Source organism: Bacillus rossius, chromosome 6, assembly GCF_032445375.1.
Source record: "Bacillus rossius redtenbacheri isolate Brsri chromosome 6, Brsri_v3, whole genome shotgun sequence".
Classification (NCBI taxonomy): Eukaryota; Metazoa; Arthropoda; class Insecta; order Phasmatodea; family Bacillidae; genus Bacillus; species Bacillus rossius.
This window is the reverse complement of record NC_086334.1, coordinates 22,783,665-22,808,222: the sequence shown is the minus strand read 5'-3', so window position 1 is coordinate 22,808,222 and position 24,558 is coordinate 22,783,665. Positions and strand designations below refer to the sequence as shown.

The window sequence follows — 24,558 nt, the reverse complement described above, 5'->3', positions numbered from 1 at the left end:
GAGGAGAGGGTATGAGCAGATACGGCGACCTTGCACAGCAGGTAGAGAAAAGCAGAAAACATTGACCACTTACCACTGACGTTCCAAGCACTACCTCAGTTCTTCAACGCCACTGACTGTTCCATCCGAAGAGTCTGATGTGTAAACGTCACTGCTGTCACTGTTTGCATCACCTGACAGAACAATCACTTTATCAATTTCAATGTCAAAACGCACATCCTTATCCCAGTATTCGTTCTCGAGTGTCTTGACGTGATTGCAAATCGGTATCCAATCTTCTGGACCCATTCGGTTAAATATCTCCTCGCAAAGTTTTTTTACATTTGCTAAATTGCAAGTAACATTTCTTGAAGCGACTTCTCCTTTAACTTTAGCCCATATGTTTTCTATCGGATTCAAATCCGGATGATAAGGGGGCAGACGAAGTAATGTGTGGCCACTATTTACCAATAGTCTGTCTGCCGAGTACTGCACTTGCGAAGGTTTGTGCTTCTTTATGAGGATATACAAGTTTGGTTTAAGCATGTCGCTAGTAAATTAAATATTCTCTTTACTTAACCACTGCTGCATTTCCGATTTTGTCGAGCTGGAGGTAGGCGTTTTATTTATTTTTACTTTGTGATAGGGAGCATTATCTATCACAACACTGTTTGGTGGAAGATTTGGTATTAATTGTTCGGTGAGCCATTTTTCATAATTATCTTTATTCATGTTTTTGTGATAATCCCCTGTTGCCTGGTGCGACTTCCACATTGCAAGAGCATTTGGGATAAAACCCTTTTCGCCACCTGCGTGAATCATTATTAATCTTTGACCCTTCGCGACAGGCACTAGTAAACCATTTGAGGACATGTCACTCCACATTTTATTTTTTACATGATACGTCAATATGTACGACTCATCCATGTATATAATTTTGCGTTCATCGTTTCTATATTGACGCATACTCCTGAGATATTCTATACGTTTTTGCCGAATATCTGATTTTTCTATTAAAAGTAAGCGCTGCGATTTGGTTTTCTGCCACCTGAATCCTAGCTTCTTCAAAGTCGTCCTTAAGGTTGTATTGCTACCTTGGTAATTTATGTCATTCTTTAGTTTACGTCACACAGTTTCGACAGTCGGCACACGTTTTTCAAGTAAGTAAAAATTGTACACAGTACGTCGTACCACAGCTTCATCAAAGGTGTCAAGTTCGTGTTTACATGTTTTCTTTCGCTTCTTGTTGGGCGTCTCGAAAGATGTTCCTTCACCAGCTTCATTCCTCTTAGCCTCTCTTTTAATTGTTTGTACAGTCGTGCGAGACACACCCGTCGCCTTAGCTGTGCTTTCTCTAGTGAAATGGAGGGTTCCTGCAATCGCGCTTCATTTTCCATAAACTGCAGAACGTTATAGACGATTTCCCGCGCCTGCGAGTGCAGTTTTTTACTCTTAACTTTTGACAACACTGGAGGCATTTTATGTATAAAGTTGTACTTTACTGAAGTACTGCACTACATATGCAACACTGGCTCTGAACAAAAGTGATACACTACATGCACACAAATCTCAGATCCAAACTGCAAACGAAAACGTTTAGTAAGTACTACGGATGTATTAACGAACGTATTCGTCGGATTTCACCGAAGGACTAAGTTTTCACTCTGTGCAGTAGCGTGTAGCCCCTGTTTTCAAGTTACGCATTATCTCTCACTGCCGCGCCACGTCTGCCTTCTCCAATGTCGGGACTCACATACACAACACGATTTTCTAACCGTCACCCAGGCTCGGAGTTATGTTGCGTCTACTGTAGGTACGCTTTGGGGGAACTGGTTGAGGAGAGAACAAATTAATAGGTGCCGGATGGGTTGAGGGAGGTAGAAATGACACCGCATACTTGCACACTTGCATACTTTCATAATAGCATACTTCTTAATAGCATAATTAATTTAGCGCTCTCGTACTTCCATATATTTATATAATTTTTATATATTTTTATAAGCAAACGAGAATTATGTTTCTTTCTCCTTAATAATATAATAAGCAAAGAGTTTTATTTCTGCCGTTCATGATTTTCACGCATACCTTTTTTATATAATATTCTGTGGTTGTGGATGTTTGTAAATAAGTAGCATGTGTTTTAGTGCAATGTTAAATATAACGTTTTAAGTTTGTAATTTGTAGTATTTGCAAATTAAATATCAATCCTTATCGCTGAAGTTATGTCCCGATTAATTGTGAAGAATCTACCAAAAACTGTAAGTGAATTTCGTGTTTTGTTTTTATTTAGGTTAGGCTAGTGAGTGGATGGTTGTGAACTTACCTGTGTAAGATTTTATAAATGTTTGTAATTCATGAATTATGGTTAGTGCGATCATCATCGTCCTCCTGAATTTAAAAAAAAAGTCAAAGAAATATTTTTAAATGTGTTTTTTGGTAGATTGTAAGGGTCTTGGCTCCTGTATTAAAAAATATATAATTATGAAAATGTGTCTTTGAACACAAGGAATTGGAGTAATTGATTTCACCGCCCTACAGTTTACTTGTTACTGGCTGCAACTGGAGCCTGAGGTTCTGCAAAGATACTTGGGAATACATTTTAGCTGCGACTGTTTTCAAAAAGACAGGGCTGTTTAATGTCAGTTTGTTATGGCTGGGGCAGAGACCATTTTCTACCCTAATCTGTTTTCCATCCATTTAAAGGGATAAAAAACCATGTTAAATTATTGGAACAGGACGTTTGCATGTTGTTTGAAATTTTAAAATGAATATAATTTGTCTCATGTTATTCCTAATCATTTTGAAGAACATAATTTGTGATTCTGTCTGTAGTTTACCAGTAGTTTCCTGTTTTATCAGAAGGCTTAATACACACTTAAACTAATTTTACTGTTGTTTACTGGTTTGAAGCAATTAAGCCAACTGTAGGAGAATTTGTGCCAAAAGGTAATATAAAGTCTGGTAGGCAGTGCTAACCACTGTAATATAAACTAAAAAATTGTAATATGTTTTATTTATTTCTTTTGTTTTAAACATTAACTTACTTTGTTTTTTATGAAAACAAAGTTATCATTTTGAGTGGGATTAATTAAACTACATTTAGAATGCTCTGTTAACTGTCTGTTCTTCTATTAAATATAGTGACATAAATTTGTGTGTTCTTTAGTAGCGTAATGTAGCGGATACTGTTTTTCACGAGACCTATCCCTGATCCTATTGTTTACTTGATGCAGTGGTTCTCCAGAGATCCTTAGGAACATATCATAGCTGAGGCTGATTTCAAAAAGATAGGGATAAGTTTAGTGTCAGTACGTTAGTTAGACCCAAGACCATTTTCTACCCTAATGGTTTTTCCATTTCAAGTGAATATCGAACAATATTCTTATTAAAAAAAAGTTTAGTCAATGATGAAATGAAATTTTAGCTTAGGTTTTATAACATAATTTTTTTTAGCCATAGTGTAAATTACTCTGGTTTATAATATTGAAAATGTATACCCTACTTAAGTTCTCATATCATTTTAATTTTTTTTACCATTGAAGTTGGGTTTTAATGTATACATTTGAAATAAATTTAGAATATTTAGCAATATAAGGGTTTCTACATGTCATAAATGTCATAAAAAAGTTAGGAAACTGGAGGAATGCTTATAAAAGTTGAGAAAAAGTCCTGAAATTAACACTAGTGATGCTGGAAGCCATGACACTTTAATCGCCAGTAACCTTTTGTTCACTATTTTCTATTTTGATAATTCACTTCAGTTTGTAACAGTTTATTAAATTAAAATATTTGGAAATTGTTCTCTTAAATTATGTGGAAATTATCTCTGAAAAGGTATTTTTTTTTAGCTTTCTAACTTAAAAATTGGTTCATACTTGTGAGCATTAGACTATTTAGTATTACCTACATTTGTGCATGTTTAATTTTGCTTGTTATAAATATGCAAGCTATCACCTTATGGTACAAAAACATAATAAGAAAATGTTATTTATAAGTCCATAACTTGGTTCACCTGGTATTTGTACACTCTTATTAAACATGGACATCTCTAGCTAAATAGGTGGATAATTGTAAAATACTTTTTTGTGGTAATGTATTTGTTATACTTTTCTTAGGTACATAGTGTTACTCTTAACATTGTGCAAGTAAATATTTATTATGTTTCTAGATTACATCCGAGAAACTAAAAGAAATTTTTAGTGAGAAAGGTGTAGTCACAGATGTTCAGCTCAAATACACCAAGACAGGAAAATTCCGGCAATTCGGATTTGTTGGCTTCAAGACACCGGAAGAAGCTAGAAATGCCTTGGAATACTTCGATGGCAGTTGCCTTGGCACTTTGAGATTGAAGGTGTTACTTTGTGCTGGCCTAGGTATGTTTCACTTTGTGTTGTACACTGTGTTCAGTGTGTGGTGGCCTTCTCTCGATAGTCAGACAACACTGTTGTCATCATACTTAAGGTGAAAACACTTGTCAAGTCACACTGGAGGAGAACACTCTTTATTAGCATTATGACCATTAGAGTAAATAAGTGAAATTCATACAGTAACGAGGTTCCATTAATTTTAAGTGCTTGGGTTAAATATTTAGTACCTATTTTCAATAATTCATATAAAAATGATTTTATCAGGGTGTCTAGATCCATCCCCTGAAATGTCAGTAAATGCTCGAATATCAAAGACTTAGACGGATGACAAGAATCGGAACAACTAATGTGCCATGGGAATATTGAGTAAGGTCAGAATTCGACACACCACAAGTCAGGGCTGTAGCCAGGATTTTGTTGGGAGAGGGTCCGGTAAAACCATTATATCAATTTTTTTTATGAATAAGTTTTCTTTATAATTAGATATTAAAAGAAAATTGATTGTAGCACTAACATCTCAGATATTAGAAGACTTTTAGAACTCGAAAGTTTACACATAGAAATTTAGGAATAATTTTGCTTGAGAAAAAAGAATAGAAAATTTTATACTTTATATAATTGTTTTAGTAACTACTACAGTATCACATGTATACACAGTTATGTATTAAATATCAGACTACTTGAAAACACATTTCCTGCCGCTTCTGAGTATGAGTAATTTCAGGCTATAATGGGGAGGAAATACATTATTTTAGACCACGAGAATAACAATAGTCCTTCCACAATAATATGTCTGTAATATTATGTAGCTAAATGGCTATAATTTAGATATTCTGCCTTAGATTTTATTTTTCTTTTAAATCCTGGAAGAGCATGCAGGCACAGCCTGAGGGGAACCTGCAGCAGGTAGGCACATCCGCAATTGGCCAAGGATGAACGTGTCACATACTTGCAGTGAACAAAACAAAACAAAAAAAAATATGCAGACAACATAAAATAACAAAATATATGGATAGAAAATTACAATAGTAAACAATATACAAGAAACATAAAAACATCAGAACATCCCTTGTGGTGGAAAAAGACAGGCAGCTACAGTCCCGACGTTTGGCTGGGTTGGGATGTCAGAACGGCCCCCTTGTATACAACATTACACTGTCAGTTTCAGAGCATCAGAAATGATTTCATCATTCTATAAAACATCTACTATAGATTTTTCAGCCTATTTTTGTTTTGCAATTTTTCTGTGTGGTGGTCGCTGTTGCAAGGTGGTATGTGGTCAGTTTTGTGTTTCATTACTAGTCGAAGGCAAGCCTTTACTGCTCGTAATGTGACCGTGCAGTGTATTGGAAGACTGAGGCTCACTAAATTACACATCTAACAGGCTATAACTGTCAGTAGGTTGAGAATGGTGCATACATTATATGACACTGCTAATGTGATAAGGCTTATTGTATTTTGGATAGGAATGTTATGAGAGTGATGGTAGTGAATAAAACTACAGCATGGATGATGCTTTAAAATTTAGTTGTCCACTATTTACTGTTTTCATGTTTAAAATAAAAATTTTTACAACAAAACTATGTACTATTCCCAGCAGATGTTTATACTTCCCATTACTGTTATCTTCAAATTTTTTACCTGTTTATGTATGAGAATAGTCCAGGCTCCTGCAATGAACTTGTTGCTCACTTCCCTAAAACAAAATATTGAGGCCATCGTATGGAAGTCCTAAAGTTGTATAGACTACTCATCCGTATTGCTTCGCTTTTAGAGGTGCTGTAGTACTTGATATTGTGTGCTAAAGTCTCCCTTATCATTTCATTGCCTCATAAGTAGATCTTAACTGTTTACTGGTTGTCAGAAATCCATTGCTTTATCAGACACAACCCTTTTAGACTACAAATATGCTGTGTAATTAATACTGGACTGGATTTTAGATTTGAAATTGTGGTTCACGAAGCTGTTCGTTTCCTTTTCAGGTGATCCTAGCAAACCAAAAGCATGGAGCAAGTATGCTGCGGATAGTTCTGCTTCCATTGTCAAGGAAAAAATAACAACCAACAATGAGAAAAATAAATCAAATAAAAAACAAAAGGAAGCCGAAAAGTCTGAAATTAAAGAGGTTTTAGAAAAAGCAAGTATAACTTTTTTATGTTAAGTTTATTGTTGACCCCCATTAAGGTTTGTTCTAAAAAATTTAAGTAAAATAGTTAGTAGCAATTACTAGGTAAGCATATGATTTGTAATGATGCATATTAATAAAATGCATGACAAGTAGCAAATCCTGATGACAAGGTGCACATTACCTCTCCTTTGTTACTTTGAGCAGCTTTCATTTATTATATTGATATAAGAAATGTACTAGTATTATTTAATAATTTGATTGTCAAGAATGATGACATTGTAATGAATTAATTTTCTTTATGGTACTGTCCTATCTGGTTTAAGGATGTTCACAGGACAAGCGTAGCTGTTGTTTCACTTCTACACCATCCACTTTACAAATTTTAACACATTTATTGCATTATGGCTGACTGTCACAGTAATGTAAGGAGAATCCAAGTATAATCTTTGCAGGTTATCAAATGGAGTACATAACTTATTCATTAGCCTCAAGCAACAACAGGGCAAGTGGAACTAAATCTTGAATCATCACTAGAGACAAGATTTATGGTTTTATTTTTAGTCCAATTTCATTTTTAGAATAGAAAATTTTGGTGTAATTGTTTTTATTTTCATAAAAGCTGTTTTTTAATACTTATAGTGGTAAAATTTACATGTTGCATTTTTACGATAAAATAATTTTTAATAAATTAGTCAAAGATAAAATTAATTTCAATAAAAATAAATTAGCGAGCATTTGTGGTTTAAAAATTATTCAATAACAGGTGCATAATAAAAGAAATTAAATAATTTTTTTCTGATCCATGCACTTTGGTAAAACATTTTTGTCCACAAATGACATTCCTTGAATTTCAAACAATAAAAGATTACTTTTCATGATTTATATAAACATTTGGTTAAATGCTACTTAATGTTATTATATAACTTGCATTTTGGTGCTACCTATATGGTGTATTAACTTGCATTTTGGAGTAATGCTGTGTTTTCTGTTTATGAATAAACTATTACACTGTCTCTATACAAAATTAACTTTGCAAAGAACCATAATTTTGTCTTTGAGCAAATAATCATACAACACTAAATTATATTTTGCTACAAAATTAAATTAAATTTCTTTTGTCATTTTACAGTACGTGTATATGTGTGTATGATGTGTCCACCATCCATGTTCTCTAACTGTCGGTGGACATGTCACAAACACTAAATAAAAAATAATAATATGTAATTTGAAACCATGTAAGATAAAACAAAATTTAAATATTTATATTTCAAATCTATAATATAATTGCAATAGATATAGAGCTGTGATTTTACTGGTATAGTGTTTGTACATTACATATTTAAGTTTCATAACATACCAAAATACCTTAAAATTAGAGGGGGGGTGGGAAGTTGGTGAAAATACAAGATGCAAATTAGCCTTCTTAATGTTTTAATTGGTATAAGTGGCTCTTACTGTTAAAATGGTGGCCACCACCGCACTAGAACCCAACACAATCATATCCTTATGTTTGGGAAAGTACCAGGTCTCTGTTTATTCTGCAATCCCTTTGATCAATTAGACTGGCGTTGGTTCTTTCTTTACCACAGATATTATTATTTTTTACTGCTATGCACTTAATGTATATTTTTGTTTGTGCAGCATAAAAATGATCCACTGTTCATGGAATTTATGGAGGTGCATGCGAAGAATAACAAAGCATTGTGGAGCGACAGTGGCTTACAGTCCAGCAAGCCTCAAGACGTCAAAAAATCTCCCGCTCACTCTGTGCAATCTTCCTCTGAGGATGAGGAAAACGAAGAAAATGAAGAAGTCAAAGCAGAAACTGCAGCCACTGCAGATATATCAGATATGGAGGCAAGTGTTGCAGGTTTAAAAATAGCTTGTCAAAATTTGTATCAAGTTTATACTCTTAAATTTTTTTATAATATTTGTTAGGCTGATTCAAAACCCCCAAGAATTTAAAATTAATTTGAAATATTTTAAACGTTCCTTATTGTTATGTATGAAGCTGTCTCATAAGTTCACAATGGTCTCTTCTGAAAAAATTTTGATGTGTGAACATCTTAGCTCCGTAAATACAGCATTTGGCAGGAGTAATTTCGTGAATGGAACAGAAGTAGATGAACGGAAATGTGTCACAAAGATGGTGGACTCATGTGTAGCAACATAACCCTATAGTCACTTTCGTAAATATTTAGATGTTTTTGTATGTTAGTTATTGTTATCAAAAAAAATTTTTAGGTTGTTTTGTTTTAGAGATATTATTAATTATCTTAAAACCATGTTACCCTTTTTTCACCACCTTAGGGATGGAATTCTGTAATTATATATAGCCTAGTTTTTAAGTTAGCAAAACCTTTCTAATTAAACAAAAGTTAACATTTCATCTAGTAGTTTTTGATTGATGCTCAAACCAGCGGTAAGAAAAAAATAAAAAAAAAAATATATATATATATATATATATATATATATATATATATATATATATATATTTGAATTCTCAATTATGTAAATATTTATTTACAATAGTTTTTTTTTAACATTTATCCAATTTACTTAATTTTTGCCTCGAACAGTTTTATTATTAGTATAGATTTAGTAATAGGTGTAAGTTATAGACTTGGCAAAATTAGGTTCCAGCCAAGTTCCTTTGTTAAGTGAGAAACAATTCTCAACATAAACCACCTTTAAAACCTTAACAATTTATTAATGTTTACAGCTCTGTAAGATTGTGTCTAATTGATTTATTTACCTTTAATTTTATTTCAGTACTTGAAACATAAGATGGAGACATCTGTTGAGAGTGATAATGAAGCATCAAGTACGACCGACATTGGTAAAAGTAAAAAGAGTGCTAAAAAACAAAAGAAGTGGGTCGAGTTCTACACTGTCAAGGTGAAAGGTTTGCCGTACAAAGCGAGAAAGAAAGAAATAAAACAATTTTTTAGTCCGTTGAAACCAAAATCCATCAGGGTTCCTGTCAATGCGAAAGGATTTGCGTATGCCGGATTTAAGACTGAAAAGGAAATGAAAAGAGCACTTATAAAAAATATGAGTTTTTTGGGTGAGTGGAATTCTTCGTGGATAATAAAAATGACATAAGAATTCACTCTGGTGTGCCTGACAGTTGAGCAAGATTATAGCATTGGGAACGAAATCCTCTTGCTCTGAGACAGGATAAACAGGAATGAGATGTGACTGATGATTACTTTTATTTTGGCCAGCTGAAAGAATGTGTGGGGTGGAATGATGTGAGGATGGAGCAATAATGGACAGGAGTTGTCAGAGGCACAGCAATGGACTGCATTGGTGGAGGAAACAGAAGTACCTTGAGAAAACTCACTGGCCCATCATGTTTTCCAATCGCAAAAAAAGCTGGATTTGATCAAGTCAGAATCAAACTCGCAACCAGGTCCCAAGTCTAGATTGTTCAAGTCATTAAAATATTACATATTTTAAATTAGCAAACTTTAAGCATGACAGTTTTGAACTTCTAGACTTACTGTATTGAAGCTGTATCTGTAACTGCGGAATATGTGACAGCATTTCAGAGGATTGGCAGCTAACTAGGAAAAGTTGATTTCAGTATTGACGCTTTTGAAATATTTGATTTCCTATTATTTGGTCAGTGAAATTCATATATTAATTAGAAATAATTGAAATAGTGATTACCTATTTGTGTTTAATAATATTACAGTTTCACCCGAGTGATGCATGACCAATACACTCAGTTTCAATGTACAGCAGAAAGATACAGACTACATACTTTGAAAGTAGGTCTTAATTATGACTGACTAAAATCTCATTTGAAATGCCAAACAACCATTAACTCTCTCGTTAGTCTTTTTTTAAAATCTCCTTTTTAAATATTTGCATAGTTTTTTTTTTATAATTTTTTTCTGTCATTCTAAGCAGAGTGGCATTGATTTTTTTTTTTTTCATTTGCAAGATACATAACTGTAATTTGGCAAGATAGGGTAAAAGTTGAAGAGCCACTCTGGGTTGAGTGGTCAGAACACCCGCCCCCTCTCACCAAGTTTGATCCCCAGCTGCGGCAAGGGTCGGTGAGCTTTCTCAGGTTACTCCTGTCTGCACACCCATTCATTTGATCAGTGCCTCATTCTCTTTTCATTACCATTATTCGTATATTATGTCCTCGACTTTGACAATTTTTTAAGCCCTAATAATTCATTCTGTCTAATCTTAGTCAGGGTTTCTGCTGACAGAATGATCTGGAAGACAGGAAAAACTGAGGGAATTGAAAATATATCTTCAAAACTTTTAAAACGCAGGGAAATTGACAATGTGTCAGTACCAAACTGGATTAGTAATTTTTAATACAGTATGTACATTTAATGTCTTAAAATCAGTCTGTATTGTGATTACAAATTCACGTGTAATCAAAAACTCATCCGTTTTCAGCATTAACTAAACATAAAAGAACTAATCAATAAATGAAGTGTGTTTTTATTTAATAAATTAAAGCACAGTCAAATTTTAAAAGTCAATTACCTGGTTACAGTCAATAACGTATTGTTTTAAAGTTTGATCAAATAAGTAATTTTATATTACAGACACAGGCTAGCAAATCACAGTGCAAATTGTGTATTGTGCAGGAAAAGATTTAATGGTAAAACTGATATTATGTTGTGTGTGGTTAAAGTTGGTGTAGAAAATTACCTATTTGTAGTTTAATATTAAAATGTTATCGTACAAGGTTTATTTATGAGACAGGGAAATAATGTTTGTGTACAGGGCAAATGCAGGGAAATTTTTTTAAGGAAGAGTGTGGGATCCTTGTTGGTTTTTTTTTTACCAAGGGAGTTAAAAAGTCTCTAAGGGAAATTAAGTCATAAAAATATCCAATTATATTTGGGAATATTGTAAATGCTATGCCTTGTCATTCAGGTTGGATAACCCTAGCCTGCTTAATGACTGTGGGAAGCTTCCATTTTTTCCAACACTGCGAATGCCCTGCTCTTGTTCTAAAGGAGTTAAATTTCTATAACAGATATTTTAACTGTTGACTGAGAATGTCATCATTAAATGCAATGTTTAATCTAAGTGTATAGTTTTTATATAAAAATTTACAATATATAGGTATATATATATATTTTTAATGGGATATCATAAGGACAAAAAGTCTACATTAAAACACAGCTTTATCCAAAAATCAGTAAGGATTTTATGCCCTTTAAATATTACTTTTACACAAATTTCATAATTGTTTAGACAAAACTATTGATCAGATTCATAAGAGAATATCTAGTAGAAAAACTCAACTCCATGAAAATAGACCAAGCTGTTAAATATTTATTATTTAATTGGATGTTGGAAAAAGTGGGAGCTTAGAGCTTTCTGTGAAGACTACATCCACATATAAATTTAGCCTATATCATTTAACTACATTATTCTCTATGATGACATTTTTTTAATCTTAAGTTTGGACCATCCTTTACAGTGACATCAGCAATATGATTGAGATAAATGTAATCTTTTTCACAAATAATGTTTATAACTAAAAAATTTAATAGGTATCCAAAACTCCATTACTTTTATTTTTTTAAAACAGTATTTTAATGAACTGTTTTTGCCAGAATATAATGCTACTCCAAACTTTGATTATGAGTTTATGAATAAAAAAAATACTTTATGGATTAGGAATCACAATTCAAGTCCACAGCACTTGAAAATTATTTAAATTATTAAATTCATTCCATATTTACTAGACACTTTCTGGTGCCACTTTCGTCAGTAGAGTGATTTACATGGTCTCTTTTGAAACACCCAGTCGCAGTTAGAAAAAAAAATGTGTTCCGACTAGTTGAAAAGCAGTGGCTGTTCAGAAAGCAAGGAACGTGGTGATATCCAGTGGTTGTGTTGAGAGGGGGTAAGAGGAGGGGGGGGGGGGGAGGAGTGTCTTCCCCAGCAGCCACTGGGAAGAGAAGCAGAAACAACCCTCTCCTTCATCCTGCATCTCTCACATGTCACGCCCACAGACTAGTAGCATAAGTGATACATTTAAGAGGCAGAGCCTGTGGTTTTTCAACTAAGCTGTTCCCAATGGCAAGATACAAGTTTGGGATTATAATGCGACCCCCACTTTTAGTTCCACAGTTTTGGTAAAAATCATTGCATTTTATTAAGGTAAATACGGTACTTTTTTTTTAAAAAAAAAGTGGTGTTTGTACTTGGAATTGTTTACAATTTTTGTGCTGCTAATTGATGTGATAATGCATGTTATTTTCTTTATTTCCATGGCACATCTTCTCACAAATTTGTAATTTCCTTGGGTTTATTTCTAAAGCTGGGAAGAGGATAAGTGTAATTAAGTTAGCATCGAGTGAAGAAAATTCAGAAAATACTTTGGAAGGAAAAGAAAGCACATGGAAAAAGCAAGAAGAGGGTTTGAAGAACGAAGAGACCATCGCTGAGTCTGGCAGGATATTCGTAAGGAATTTGGCTTTCACCGTCACAGAAGACGATCTGACCCAACATTTCAGCAAATATGGTAAGCTTGCCTGTTGTGAAATCAGTGGTGGCTGGTGAGCGATTGCAAACTTTGCTGGTATTTTCTCCGGACTGTACCGGCTTGCTTCCTGGCTGACGTAACAGCCATTTTAAAGAGTTCCTGCATTTGAATACACATCATGCGTGAAGCTGTTGTCTTGCCATTGTATCGTGATAATGAGGTGTAGTTATATTTATTCCGGGTAAGTGTTGCAGGAGTGTACAGTTAAACTTCAGTGTGGCCTACTCTTGCAACCATTCACACAGCCACCTTTGGGTAAAATTTAAATGACATTATAAATAATACACTACTAACATACTATGAGGTTTTTTTCCCTTAAGTTGTGAAGTCGTTGAAAGGGCTGGTAAGGTTGATCCTGTTGTCAGCTATCAGTGAAAAAACCCAAACATTATTACTGCAGATATGGTCCAAAGTGTTCAAACATGTACCACACATCTAGTCGTGGGCAGGCCCAGAGCTGCGATGAGGGAGGTGCAGACTTCAGTATTTAAAAAGATAAATTAAAAAAAAATAATAAAATAAAAATATAAAAAGAAAGTTTTAAAAATTCAGTCCTTTGGAATGGAGAAAAAATTATTAAATGATATAAATTAATTATTTATTACTTATTAAAATTTCACCTATCAGAAAATCTTTGTATTATCAAATAATAAATAATATATAAATAAAATAAATATAAATTTTTTTACCACAAATTACTCTTAATAATTAATTTTAAAAATCTTCTACTCAGCACTACCCAACCAGTATAAATGTAAATGAAATGTCTTTGAACAGTTTCCGCAGCAGACTGCGGCATGCTGCGTGGATTATGCCCACACACGCTGCAGCTTGCTGCGATTCTTGCTTTCGTGTCAGGCTGCGCTGCATGCCGCACAGCAAGACACAATGTGTGGATCGTTTAGGCCTTTGAGTTCCTAGTCTATAAACTATGCAACTGACATTACAAAGTAAGTTGCAGGAATTTATATAGGGTTGACCAATTTTCATTATACCAGAAACCTTCATTAGTGCAAACACCATGTGTATAGAAGCCAAGAAATATCTTGTTCATATTTTTATACTGGCTTTACTTAATGGACAGTGAAGGCAAAATATACATTCAATCAAAATTATTTAAGTTTCGCATGTCTTTATGATAGAAAATGACTTTCAAAAGTAGACTAAAATTAAATTTTTGGCTGAGAGTGAGGGTTAAAACTCTTATTCTATAGCTTCAATGATAAAAGCTTATCATTTACCCAAGCTTAAAGTTTAAAGAAAAATTTACATTCTTCTCATTTAGTGTGGCCTTAGAGAATCTCGACATGCCGATAGTAATAGTATCAGAAATCATTTTACCTTGGTAGTATTTTTGTAAAATTATTTAAGTAGTCACATTATTAATTGTGAACATTTCTGGAGTTTGTGTATACAAGTACGTACATATTTAATGTTGACATGTATTGTAGACACTGGATACTGTCCTAGTTAGTTCTTTCTAATGTACCTGAATCTCATCTTTCTTAATAAATTAGGTCCTGTCACGGAGGTGATAATGCCATTTGATCGGATAACGAGAAAAGCCAAAGGGTATGCCTTGGTGACGTACATGGTACCAGAAAATGCAGCCACTGCCTACACAGAGCTTGATGGTTCTGTATTCCAAGGAAGAATGATGCATCTCCTTCCAGGAAAAGCTAAACAATCTCTTGAGGAACTGTTAGCGAAAGGTAAGATGATGTTTGCGCTTGTATGCCTGTTGACTGTCACAAGAGTGCTATAAATAAATAAATGTTTTCTGCACAGTAACATTCACAGATGCTAAAAGCTATGTCTTCTGTAAATGTTCAGTTAACATAATTGATATTATGGGGATCTGACCGTCAGTGGGGACAACCTTCAGTGGCTGTGAGCAGATATCTGCTCGTTCCTAACAGCCGGTCGTCATGTCAGTTGAACAGTCAATGAAATCAATATTTACATCAGCATCACTCTCATTAAGTTTTAAATCAGACTAGCGAGGAGAAATTTTTGCTTTAATATTTTGATGATCATCGCTATTTATATCTGCACTTGTGAAGTATAATTTTAACAAACAATGTCTCAGTTCATCGTAAACAGTAATACTTTCTGTTTTGCTGTTAGAGGGCTTGACATTCAAAGAGAAGCAGGCACTGAAGAAGAAGGCAGAAGCTGCATCATCTCACAATTGGAATACACTCTTTTTGGGACAGAACGCAGTAGCAGACATCATTGCAGAAACTTACAACACGCCAAAAGAAAAGGTAAAAAATGATGTTGTGCTGTTTATGGTGATGTGCTTTATTGAGTACAAGGTAACAGCTAGTTTCACTCCGTTGGTTTGTAAGCTTGGAAGGGATTAGTTAAGCTGCTGTCTGCTGGCCACCGCCGACAATATGTATCATGACTTGTGAGTAATCTACTGTTATTATGGGCACGTTGCCTTTTTACATTTTCAAGGCGATATGAATTACTTTTCCGTGTCAGAACTGTGGTTTGAGTTACTAACCAATTATATCCTAACTATTACATGAAACAAGTATCCAGTATTATTTAATAGTAGTAAATTTATACTAGTAAAATTATGTATAAAGTATTTAATATTGGGTATAACGTTAACTGTTTTCACTGACAATTACATTTTCCCTATTTCATATTTCCAATTACATGTGAACGTCATGTCTCAGACTTACAATAAATTATTACACTGTCCAATTAACAACGATGGTAAATTTATCTCAAGATTAATATTAACTTAAAAATTAAACTTGGTAACATTGAAATTCATCAGTAAATACTTAATATTAACATATCAGTATGTTCAAACATCAGTTTAAAATTACTTATATGACAGGTTATTTATTCTGATTAATATAGTATACAAATTTGAATCAGAGTTGTGCGTATGTCAATAACATTCAAATTTTCATGTGAAACTGTTCCTTGCTTTACTAGTTTTTGACCAATTTCCATAAGATATCTGCAAATTGAATATACCTAATGAAATACAAGCAGTCCATAGTAAACTCTGTACCAGGGTGTTGTGTCCGTAGGTACTGGATTCTAGTGGCAAGGAAAGTGTGGCAGTGAGGCTGGCCCTTGGAGAGACCCAGATTGTCTCGCAGATAAAAGGGTTTCTTGAAGAAAGTGGTGTTCGTCTTGATGCCTTCAACCAGGTAAACCACTATTCTCTCTCTCCAACCGTTCATCAACCTAGTTCACTCGATGTTGTTGAAAGCGTTGAACTTTTATGATGGGAATTTTGTTTGGGTTGCAGCCTACGACACAGAGATCCAAAACTGTAATCCTCGTCAAAAACTTACCTGCGAAAACAGCCGATCATGAAATACGAACTTTGTTTGCAAAGTTTGGGGAACTGGGAAGAGTAATTTTGCCACCATCAGGAGTGACAGGTAAAGTTCTCTATGTATTACACTGTATGTAAATATTCTTTAGAAATTTAATTAAAATTATTCACTTTCATTTTATAATATACATTATGTAAATTATTTTTAACTGATAAAGACATTAGGTTGCAACCTTTTCCAAGATGACAACAAGATTTGACACTTTTCGATTACTTGACATAAAAAATTCATGTAATCTCAGTGGGATGATTGATAGAACATTTTTAAATGCTAGAGAAATTTAATTTCCTTTGGTTAAGCATAAGGGGTTACAAAAGGGTGTTTCAACAATAATTAGTACTAAAAAAATAATTAATATAGTAAATTTTAAATATCATTAATAAATAAGTGTTCTTAAAAATAACATAAATTCTACAGATCAAAAAAAAAATTTATGTTACTGTGAACCAAGTCATTAGAAACTGAGTAATGTTTATTAATTAAACCAGTAGAAAATATGATTTTTATTTTATTTTACATTGTGTTTCATAGAAAGCTTATCAATAAAATGACTGTTGAAACGTCTTTTTTTTTTTTTTTTTGTTACCAGCCATAGTCGAGTTTCTGGAGCCATCGGAAGCAAGAAGTGCGTTTATGAAACTGGCTTACACGAGGTTCAAGCACTTGCCATTGTACTTGGAGTGGGCACCCTCCAATACATTCACCACCTCAGCAGCAGACTGGAAACAGACTAAAGCCAAAGGTACATTTTGCACTGCCGCAGTTTGTAATTACTTAATTTGATGTTTTTAATACTAGTTCCAAAAAATAGTCTGATGCCATTCATGGTGTAGTAATATAATAAGTACGTATATAAGAATAAAATAAGTTAGTATAAAAGCTACGAACCAAGAACTGTTGAGATAATATAATTTATGTTAGATTTATATTTATTTATTACACCCTATCCATACTTAAAATTGCTGCTTATTTTAAAACAAATTCTAAAACAAATCATAGGAAATACTAAAACCCATAACTAAACAAAACCAGACTAATGTGTGTGAACATACAGCAATGTAAGGCAGGTTACTGCACTGAAATCGATAGTGCTTTGTCAAAAATGTATGAAATAATGTTTATAACCATAGATGTGAATTTTACTTTAGTGTAAAACTACGTATTTTACTTATTCACTACAACTCTCTCAGTGAGAAAACAATTAATTACTATGTGGCTTTGATAGAAGGGGGCTAAAACGTATGACTGGCAATCTAGTAATTTCTTCCTGAAGCCTTTAGCTTGTAAAAGAGTACCTACCACTGAATTTTAAAGGTTTCAATCATTTGAAATAAATAACTGTACTTTCTTAAAAATAAAAAAAAAGCCTGCCGCATAGTTTCAATATTCCATGTACATACCATAAGTTTTGTTTTGTTTGCAACTTACTTTTTTGAAAGTTCCACAGCAGCAAATTGCACTCGCTCGAAGAGCTCTTCTTTCCATGTCCTAATGTCGTAAGGAGTAAAGTTTTGAAAAGAGGCAACGACGCGCTTCTCAGCCTAGTCATACCACCATGTTGATTATCACTGATACAAGGGCTCCGCACCACCTTGGTGGGAGTTTCAAACATCCTTATGATCCAACATGCTTCTTTCAGTCAGCCAACCCATAATCACATAAATTTATCAACAAAAAATTGACAATTTTTTTTTTTTGATTTACAACATACCAACAATATTGATTAATACCTACAAATAAATTGAGTGTTAGAAAAATATTAGTACCATAAAGCCATTTTTGGCTTAGCTTGAAGCTACAATATAGTACTGAAATGTTTGGTTAAGATTAAATATGTACCCCAAAAATTTAGGGCAGCGTTTTTGTACATGTTAACTTTTTTAAAATAATTTTTTTTTTATGTTTGGTTGTAGTATGTGCCGATTTTCAAGAGACTGTCGGAAATAATGTACCTGGCAGCATTCCTGTAAAAGAAGAGCGGGTTCCAACTATTCCTGCTGACAGTCCATCATCAGATGAGGAAAATGATGAACCAGAGCCCAATTCCACGTTGTTCGTGAAAAACCTTAATTTCAGCACCACTGAACAGGCTATCAGAGAAGTACTGCAAGCTCATAAACTTGAAACTTATGTCAGAAATAGAGAACATATCATCAGTATATTGCCAAAAGTGACAGTCAAAAAGTGGCAACATTTAATAAGTTCACTTTATTAATTTTTATAAACAATATTTTAGTTATTAACTGATTGAGATACTGACTTTGGCATTTTTTCATGTTATACTTCCGCCCTTCATTTGGCAGATAGGTACTTAATTTTATTTTTCTACTTTTTACTAGGCTACTTTTGGCAATATACCAATATTAATGGCTATAAACTTATTTTTATATATCTAAATCATGGTTATTAAATATTACATAGTATTTAGACAGTTGACAGTTTGTGTAGTTGGTTAATGGTTAACCATGTAAAAGTTGAATATTTATTCATTCTTCTGCAATCAATTTCATGGTGAAGGCCCCTGCCTACCTGGGTACATGTACTCTGTGCAGAGTTTCAGAAAAAACCACATGATTTGAAAACAGTCCATCATATCATAGTGGTGTCTGTTTATACATTGAGGGCGTACAAGTAGTAATGTTTCTAAACTGTTGTTTTAGAAGAGCGAATGTACTGAAAATAGCTAATACATGTGTTTTCAGAATAATATTTAGGCATGAAACACCCACACAGATTCATGAAAGCACTCGATGGACTTGCATTACCATCTTCATTTCTTTGCAGTATAATGTTATGGTTACCACTCAAATATCATAGTTGCCTTATGCACAACGAGATTACGTTGCCCCAGCCTTGTGCTGAGGTGACACCGTGCTAGAAGCACCAGCGAGTATCGCACTTATCATCCTGCCTCACTAACACAAATATATCCCTGACTGGGCATCAGTAGATTGCAGGGTGCTGCTCTCTAAGATAAAATCAGATGACTCATATCCAAAATTTCTAAGCCGTTTTGCTGGTGTTCTGCAAAGTGTGAAGAAAATAGGTTTCAATTTTTTTGAAACAAGTGTTTTGAATGAAAAGTAAAAATTTTGTTTTTGGTAAAGATAATTTTGAATAACTAGCTGCCCTTGTTGAAATATTGTTCTTAGGTAGTTTTATTTTAGTTTGAAATAAAATAGTAAATTAAAACAGTAATGATTTTTTTGTGGAAAGGTTTTAATTAATGAGTTTTGTCATGTTAACGCATGTACGTACAAATGGCGTGCCTGCGCCTTGCCTCGACAATCTATATGATTTCATGCCTGTGGTGTGTCTTGTAATAGCCTGGGTTAGTCTTAGTGATGGCTTTATTAGCTCTGGTGGGTATCCCCAGCAGAGATGCCTTGCAGCTGTCCGCTTAAGGATCCTTGCCAGGTTTGTGGCGTTGATGTCGGGAGGTGATTTTCCCTAGCCGGAGGGGGTGGGGTCGGGTTGTCCCGGACGGGTGATGAAAAGAATATTGTTGACCGAGTGGGAATGGCTACACTTCTTCTTTCGGTTACCGCTCGGTCCCGGGCCTTGATATATACTCTAGGTGCCTCATCGGGTGAGTCCCCTTCCACTGGGAATGGACCTTGGCCTTGAGGGTGGAGAGTCACACTATTTTGGGGTGGGTGGGGAGGCTCCTTTTCCCCACCTCGGGATGAGAAAGGTATCTGCTGGTTTACTTACTCCGGTCGACTGGGGTTGTGGTGGCTGGTTCCTCTCAGGAGCTGGTGCAAGCTGGTCTGGAGGTGACTGTGGAGGTCTCCCAGTGAATGCCCCATTTTCTCCCCGAAGAGAGACACGAATGGTTCAGTATATTGCGTTTATTACCATCACTGTAGAAGGTTGCGTGACAGTTTCCCTGTATACACTCTGGTCTAGAACCAATAGTTTTCCTCTACTCTCTTCCTGCACACTACACGCTCAGTCCCTGCTGCCTGTAGGAAAGGCAGACTTAGCTTACGCAGCGTGCATCGACTTTGCGTTTAACTCCTCCGAACTTGGCCTGAGTCTCGTCGGAGACTTGACTACCACGGTTCAACATACGTAGAGTCCGGGAGAGTCTGCGTTGCTTTGGCTAGCGCGGTGAGTTTACACTCGGCATCCTGAGAGTGTCTCAGCTGCCGGTGGCTTCGCTGGCAACCAGAGAAGCGGGTGTGTTCGCCCTGGCAATGGGCGACATGTGTGGCTGGGTAGCAACAGCTATCTCGGCTATCGGTGGCAGCCCACACACGTGTTTAAGAAGAGAGGGGCTGGCGGCTTAGTGATTTTACAGACAAGTGCAGCACGTAGCGTGTCAGTTTTTAACGCAAACCATACTATTGTTTTGCATTATTGTCTTTTTCTATTATAGTCATTCAAAAATAAACTTATCTTCAATATAAGACTAGTGTTCAATTGCCATTGCATTTGTATATTTAACTCTTAAGCCATTTATATTTAATGCAGAAATTAATTTTATTTTAAGTAACCAAAGTATGTCTGAATTAATTTTAGTTCTCTTGGTTCCTTGTACATAGCATTTTAAGAACTGTGGGTCCATACATTCTGTGATGATAGCAACAAGGAAAGACCCGAACACGCCTGGTCAGCTTCTTTCAATAGGCCAATGCTTCATCCAGTTCAAGAGACAGGCATCAGTGGAGAAGGCACTCAAAACATTACAGCACTCAGTTCTTGATGATTTTAGTGTTGAACTGAAGCGGTCAAACAGAACCCTCCAGTAAGTATTGTTAAGGTCTTGTTTTATTCCTGTCATCTTGCAAGTGACTTGTGCTGTGAAACATTATCAGAACTACCTGTGATGTTTTTCCTTAGGTCAGATGTTGTGTCTGCAAGGAAAATATCTCAAGTTAAAAAGCAGACTGGAAGTAAAATTCTTGTGCGCAACATACCTTTCCAAGCAAATAAAAAAGAAGTTGTGGATCTCTTCAAGTAAGTTTACATTGTTATGACACTTTTCTTCCTATGATAGAATATCAAGTGTTCAGATTTAACTTTATAAATGTTTAAATCCAGCAGTAACAATTAAAAACACATTTGTATACATAAACTAGTTGCGTAGAACCCTAGACTAATTAAAATTACTCGAGTCATCATCATCAACTGCTTCCTGTCTGTGGTCTTACAGCTTTCTGAGAGTCTCTACTTTATATCCTTTACATCTCCCACTCCCCCGCTTCCTCATTGAGCACCCTACTCATGAATGTTGCACTATTAGTTTTTCGTTACGGTTTGTTCTGGACCTACTCTACCGGTTGTAAAGTTTTTCGTCAAAAATGTATCACAAATAAGATGATATGTTTTCTGTTTCTTGCAGGACATTTGGAGAGTTGAAGGCAGTAAGACTTCCCCTGAAGATGGCTGGAACCGGGTCCCACCGGGGTTTCGCGTTTGTTGAGTACCTTACAAAGAATGATGCAAAGGTAGCTACGGATAGGCAATAAATTACCACAGAAGTTGACGGCACTGTTTGTCACTACATTTTCAGCCAGGTTCAGCACAGCAGCAGTTGGTTATAGTTCTGGTTCCTTCATGTGTGTTTTGTTAAGAATGTTAAACCTCTCGCACTGCTCATTATTCATGCCCTTCCTCTTAGATATGCCACTGCCACACCTCAATAAAAAAAATAATTGAATTTTGAAAACCAACTTAGGGGAAAAAAAATTGTTAGAAGTGAGATAACATGAAGAAATATAAATCAGATGCCAGCTTGAATTCTACAGTTAAGGTCCTTCAAATTCACATTTATTTAACCAATACTGTGTCAATATGACTGCATTTAGAATTGAGTCAAGTGTGCTCTCCCATTTCTTTAGTACTTTGTTGCTTTGTGTTCCAGAGAGCTTTCCAAGCTCTATGCCAGAGCACTCACTTGTACGGACGTCGACTTGCATTGGAATGGGCTGCAAATGATGAAGACGTGGAAGAAATAAGAAAAAGGACAGCACAGAATTTTCTTGATGGTAATATCAAAGGAGTTTATTCAAATGTTGAGTAGAATTTAGTACATTGTAAAATGAAAAAAAGTTATGCTATCAATGTCACCATTTGGTGGGTTTTCTTCTCTGAGAAGCAACGTTGTTATTGTGGACCTCTTTGAAAGCGAGTCGGTCCCAACAGAAATCAGAGAGATTCACCTGTGTGTGTTCGCAGTAGTTACAGCGGACATGGTAGCAGCCATAGCAGACATCCGAGTCGATGCACGGAAGCAATACATTTTTTTTGGTTGTTGGTCCAAATAAGTTTTGATTATTCTTTTTCCATATAAAATTATGGGGGAGGAGGAACTCGGCCAATTACAAAGGTATAGAATACAATAAAAAGGTAAATCAAAGAATTTGTTTTCATAGATTGCAATAGAAATTGGATCAGACCACTCTGTTATTCGAGATTTTGGTAATCCTAGGTTTCTGTAGTCAATATTAACTCGATTAATCAAAACTACTGTAGTTGTAACTTCTTAACATAAAAAAAAAAAACAATGTACATAAATAGCTCATTCAGTGATTTAGGCTTGCAAATGCCACATTTAAGAGTGAGGAAATGAGTTATGTTAGTGAAATATTTATATATGTAATAGATTGGCATGTTCTGATTTATTATTTGATACATTGACATTAAAATTAGCAGAAAAGGTGCTATTGAAAAAGATACATATTAATGAAAACACATCTGTAATCAACCTAACACATGGAAATCAAAATGCACATTGTTTTACTTTTTACAAGCAAAAGAAAAGAAGTATTTTTTGGTAATTTAACATTAATAGTTTTAGATATAGGTACATTCCTATTAAAAATATTGATCACAGGTAAGTGCAATTAAAATTTCTGATTAAAATCTAAACCTGCAATATGTCGGAGGTGTCTGCTTAGTTCGTACATAATCCTAGATAGCGTGCAACTCGGCATACAACATATTCTGCTTATACAAAGTAAAATTCATTTAAAGATACCAACTGGTAGTTCTTATGGTGAAATTTATACACTTGTTTGTTTGGGTTGTTCCTACCCTCCATTTTGCTGTATAGAGCCGAAACCACAAACACTGTATCTTACTTCAACATTTGGGTACAAAACCCTGCAAATGAAGCATTTTTGCTTTAGATTAGAAAATTCCACTTCAAATTAGGCCTTGGTCAACTTCAGTCTCACATCTTGAATTCAGCTGTCAGTCTGCCAAATCAGTTGGCACTCTTGTGCGTTCCAATCAAGAGGCGTACTTCTTTTATTGGCATACTTTGGAGGGTACTTATAAATTGTTATTTTTACCTCATCTTTAATATATGGACTATTATATTTTTCTTGCATTAGTTTACTTTGCAACTTAATCTCAGATTTTATTCTAAATCTTATCTAAGATTATCATTGTAAGTTCTGTCATTTAGTTTTTTGTCTGCAATTTTTTAAATTCAAATCCATCCTATGATTTTATTCATGAGTTTAATGCTCTTTTGTGTTCTTGTTTATTCATGTTCTGCAGTGGAAGGTTTTGTTTTAGGTTTTGTAATGACAATGCTTCAAACCCATTTGACAAGTTCCCCGCATCAATACATAGTGTAATTTTAAATTACTTAATAAAACAAAAAATATATTGGGGAATGGTAGAAGACTTATCAGTTTTTTCTGTTGAATTTTTTAATTTACTACATTTCCTCTAATACTTTTCTTCAAATTTTTACTTCACAAACAACCATTTTAAACAAGTGTTGTGTTAATGATTATTTCCTTTTCTTCCAGTGCCAAAAATCAAGAACTTGAGGAAGAGCACTGTGGACCCAGAAATGGAAGGTGTACACCAAATGTGAACACCAAGCTTGTTTGTATCAACTTAAGGAGTACAAAAAAAAATTGATAATAAACAAATAAAAGTTTTTAGTTTTTATACTTAAATTTACTGGGATGTGGTTGCCATTGCTAGGGGGTGGAAAAATTAGCATCTGTTTTCTATTCAAAAGTGAATGTTTGGTTTAGCCATTAGCCATTTTTGCACATTTCCATCACATTCAAGAAATTACTTCCACCTAATGTTGTATTCTGAGAGGAAGATGTTACACACAAACAATCAAGCAAACTACTAAATTAATACAAAAAGTTTTCTTAGTTATTGAAACTCACCAAATTTTGCTGTGGGAAAATGGAGGAAAAA

At 34.5% G+C, this 24,558-nt stretch overlaps 1 protein-coding gene across 1 annotated transcript; it reads left to right on the top strand.

The window, feature by feature from the left end:
* The first annotated feature begins 2,062 nt into the window (after positions 1–2,062).
* LOC134532849 (probable RNA-binding protein 19) lies at positions 2,063–24,283 on the top strand. The gene is made up of 17 exons (XM_063369836.1): positions 2,063–2,237; positions 4,148–4,352; positions 6,329–6,483; positions 8,116–8,331; positions 9,247–9,541; positions 12,785–12,988; positions 14,527–14,721; positions 15,137–15,276; positions 16,066–16,188; positions 16,290–16,425; positions 16,970–17,122; positions 18,294–18,481; positions 20,928–21,130; positions 21,226–21,342; positions 21,728–21,833; positions 22,250–22,373; positions 24,150–24,283. The coding sequence occupies exons 1-17, from the start codon at positions 2,202–2,204 to the stop codon at positions 24,215–24,217; spliced, it is 2,664 nt and encodes an 887-aa protein (XP_063225906.1). The 5' UTR covers positions 2,063–2,201; the 3' UTR covers positions 24,218–24,283.
* Positions 24,284–24,558: the final 275 nt, after the last annotated feature.

What these genes read in the sequence shown, in the direction of transcription:
- LOC134532849 (XM_063369836.1), top strand. Translation starts at nt 2,202, where the DNA reads ATGTCCCGATTAATTGTGAAGAATCTACCAAAAACT. An exon ending in AAAAAATATGAGTTTTTTGG is followed by an intron (nt 9,542 to 12,784) that starts GTGAGTGGAATT and finishes TTATTTCTAAAG; the next exon opens with CTGGGAAGAGGATAAGTGTA. An exon ending in TGAGGAACTGTTAGCGAAAG is followed by an intron (nt 14,722 to 15,136) that starts GTAAGATGATGT and finishes TTTTGCTGTTAG; the next exon opens with AGGGCTTGACATTCAAAGAG.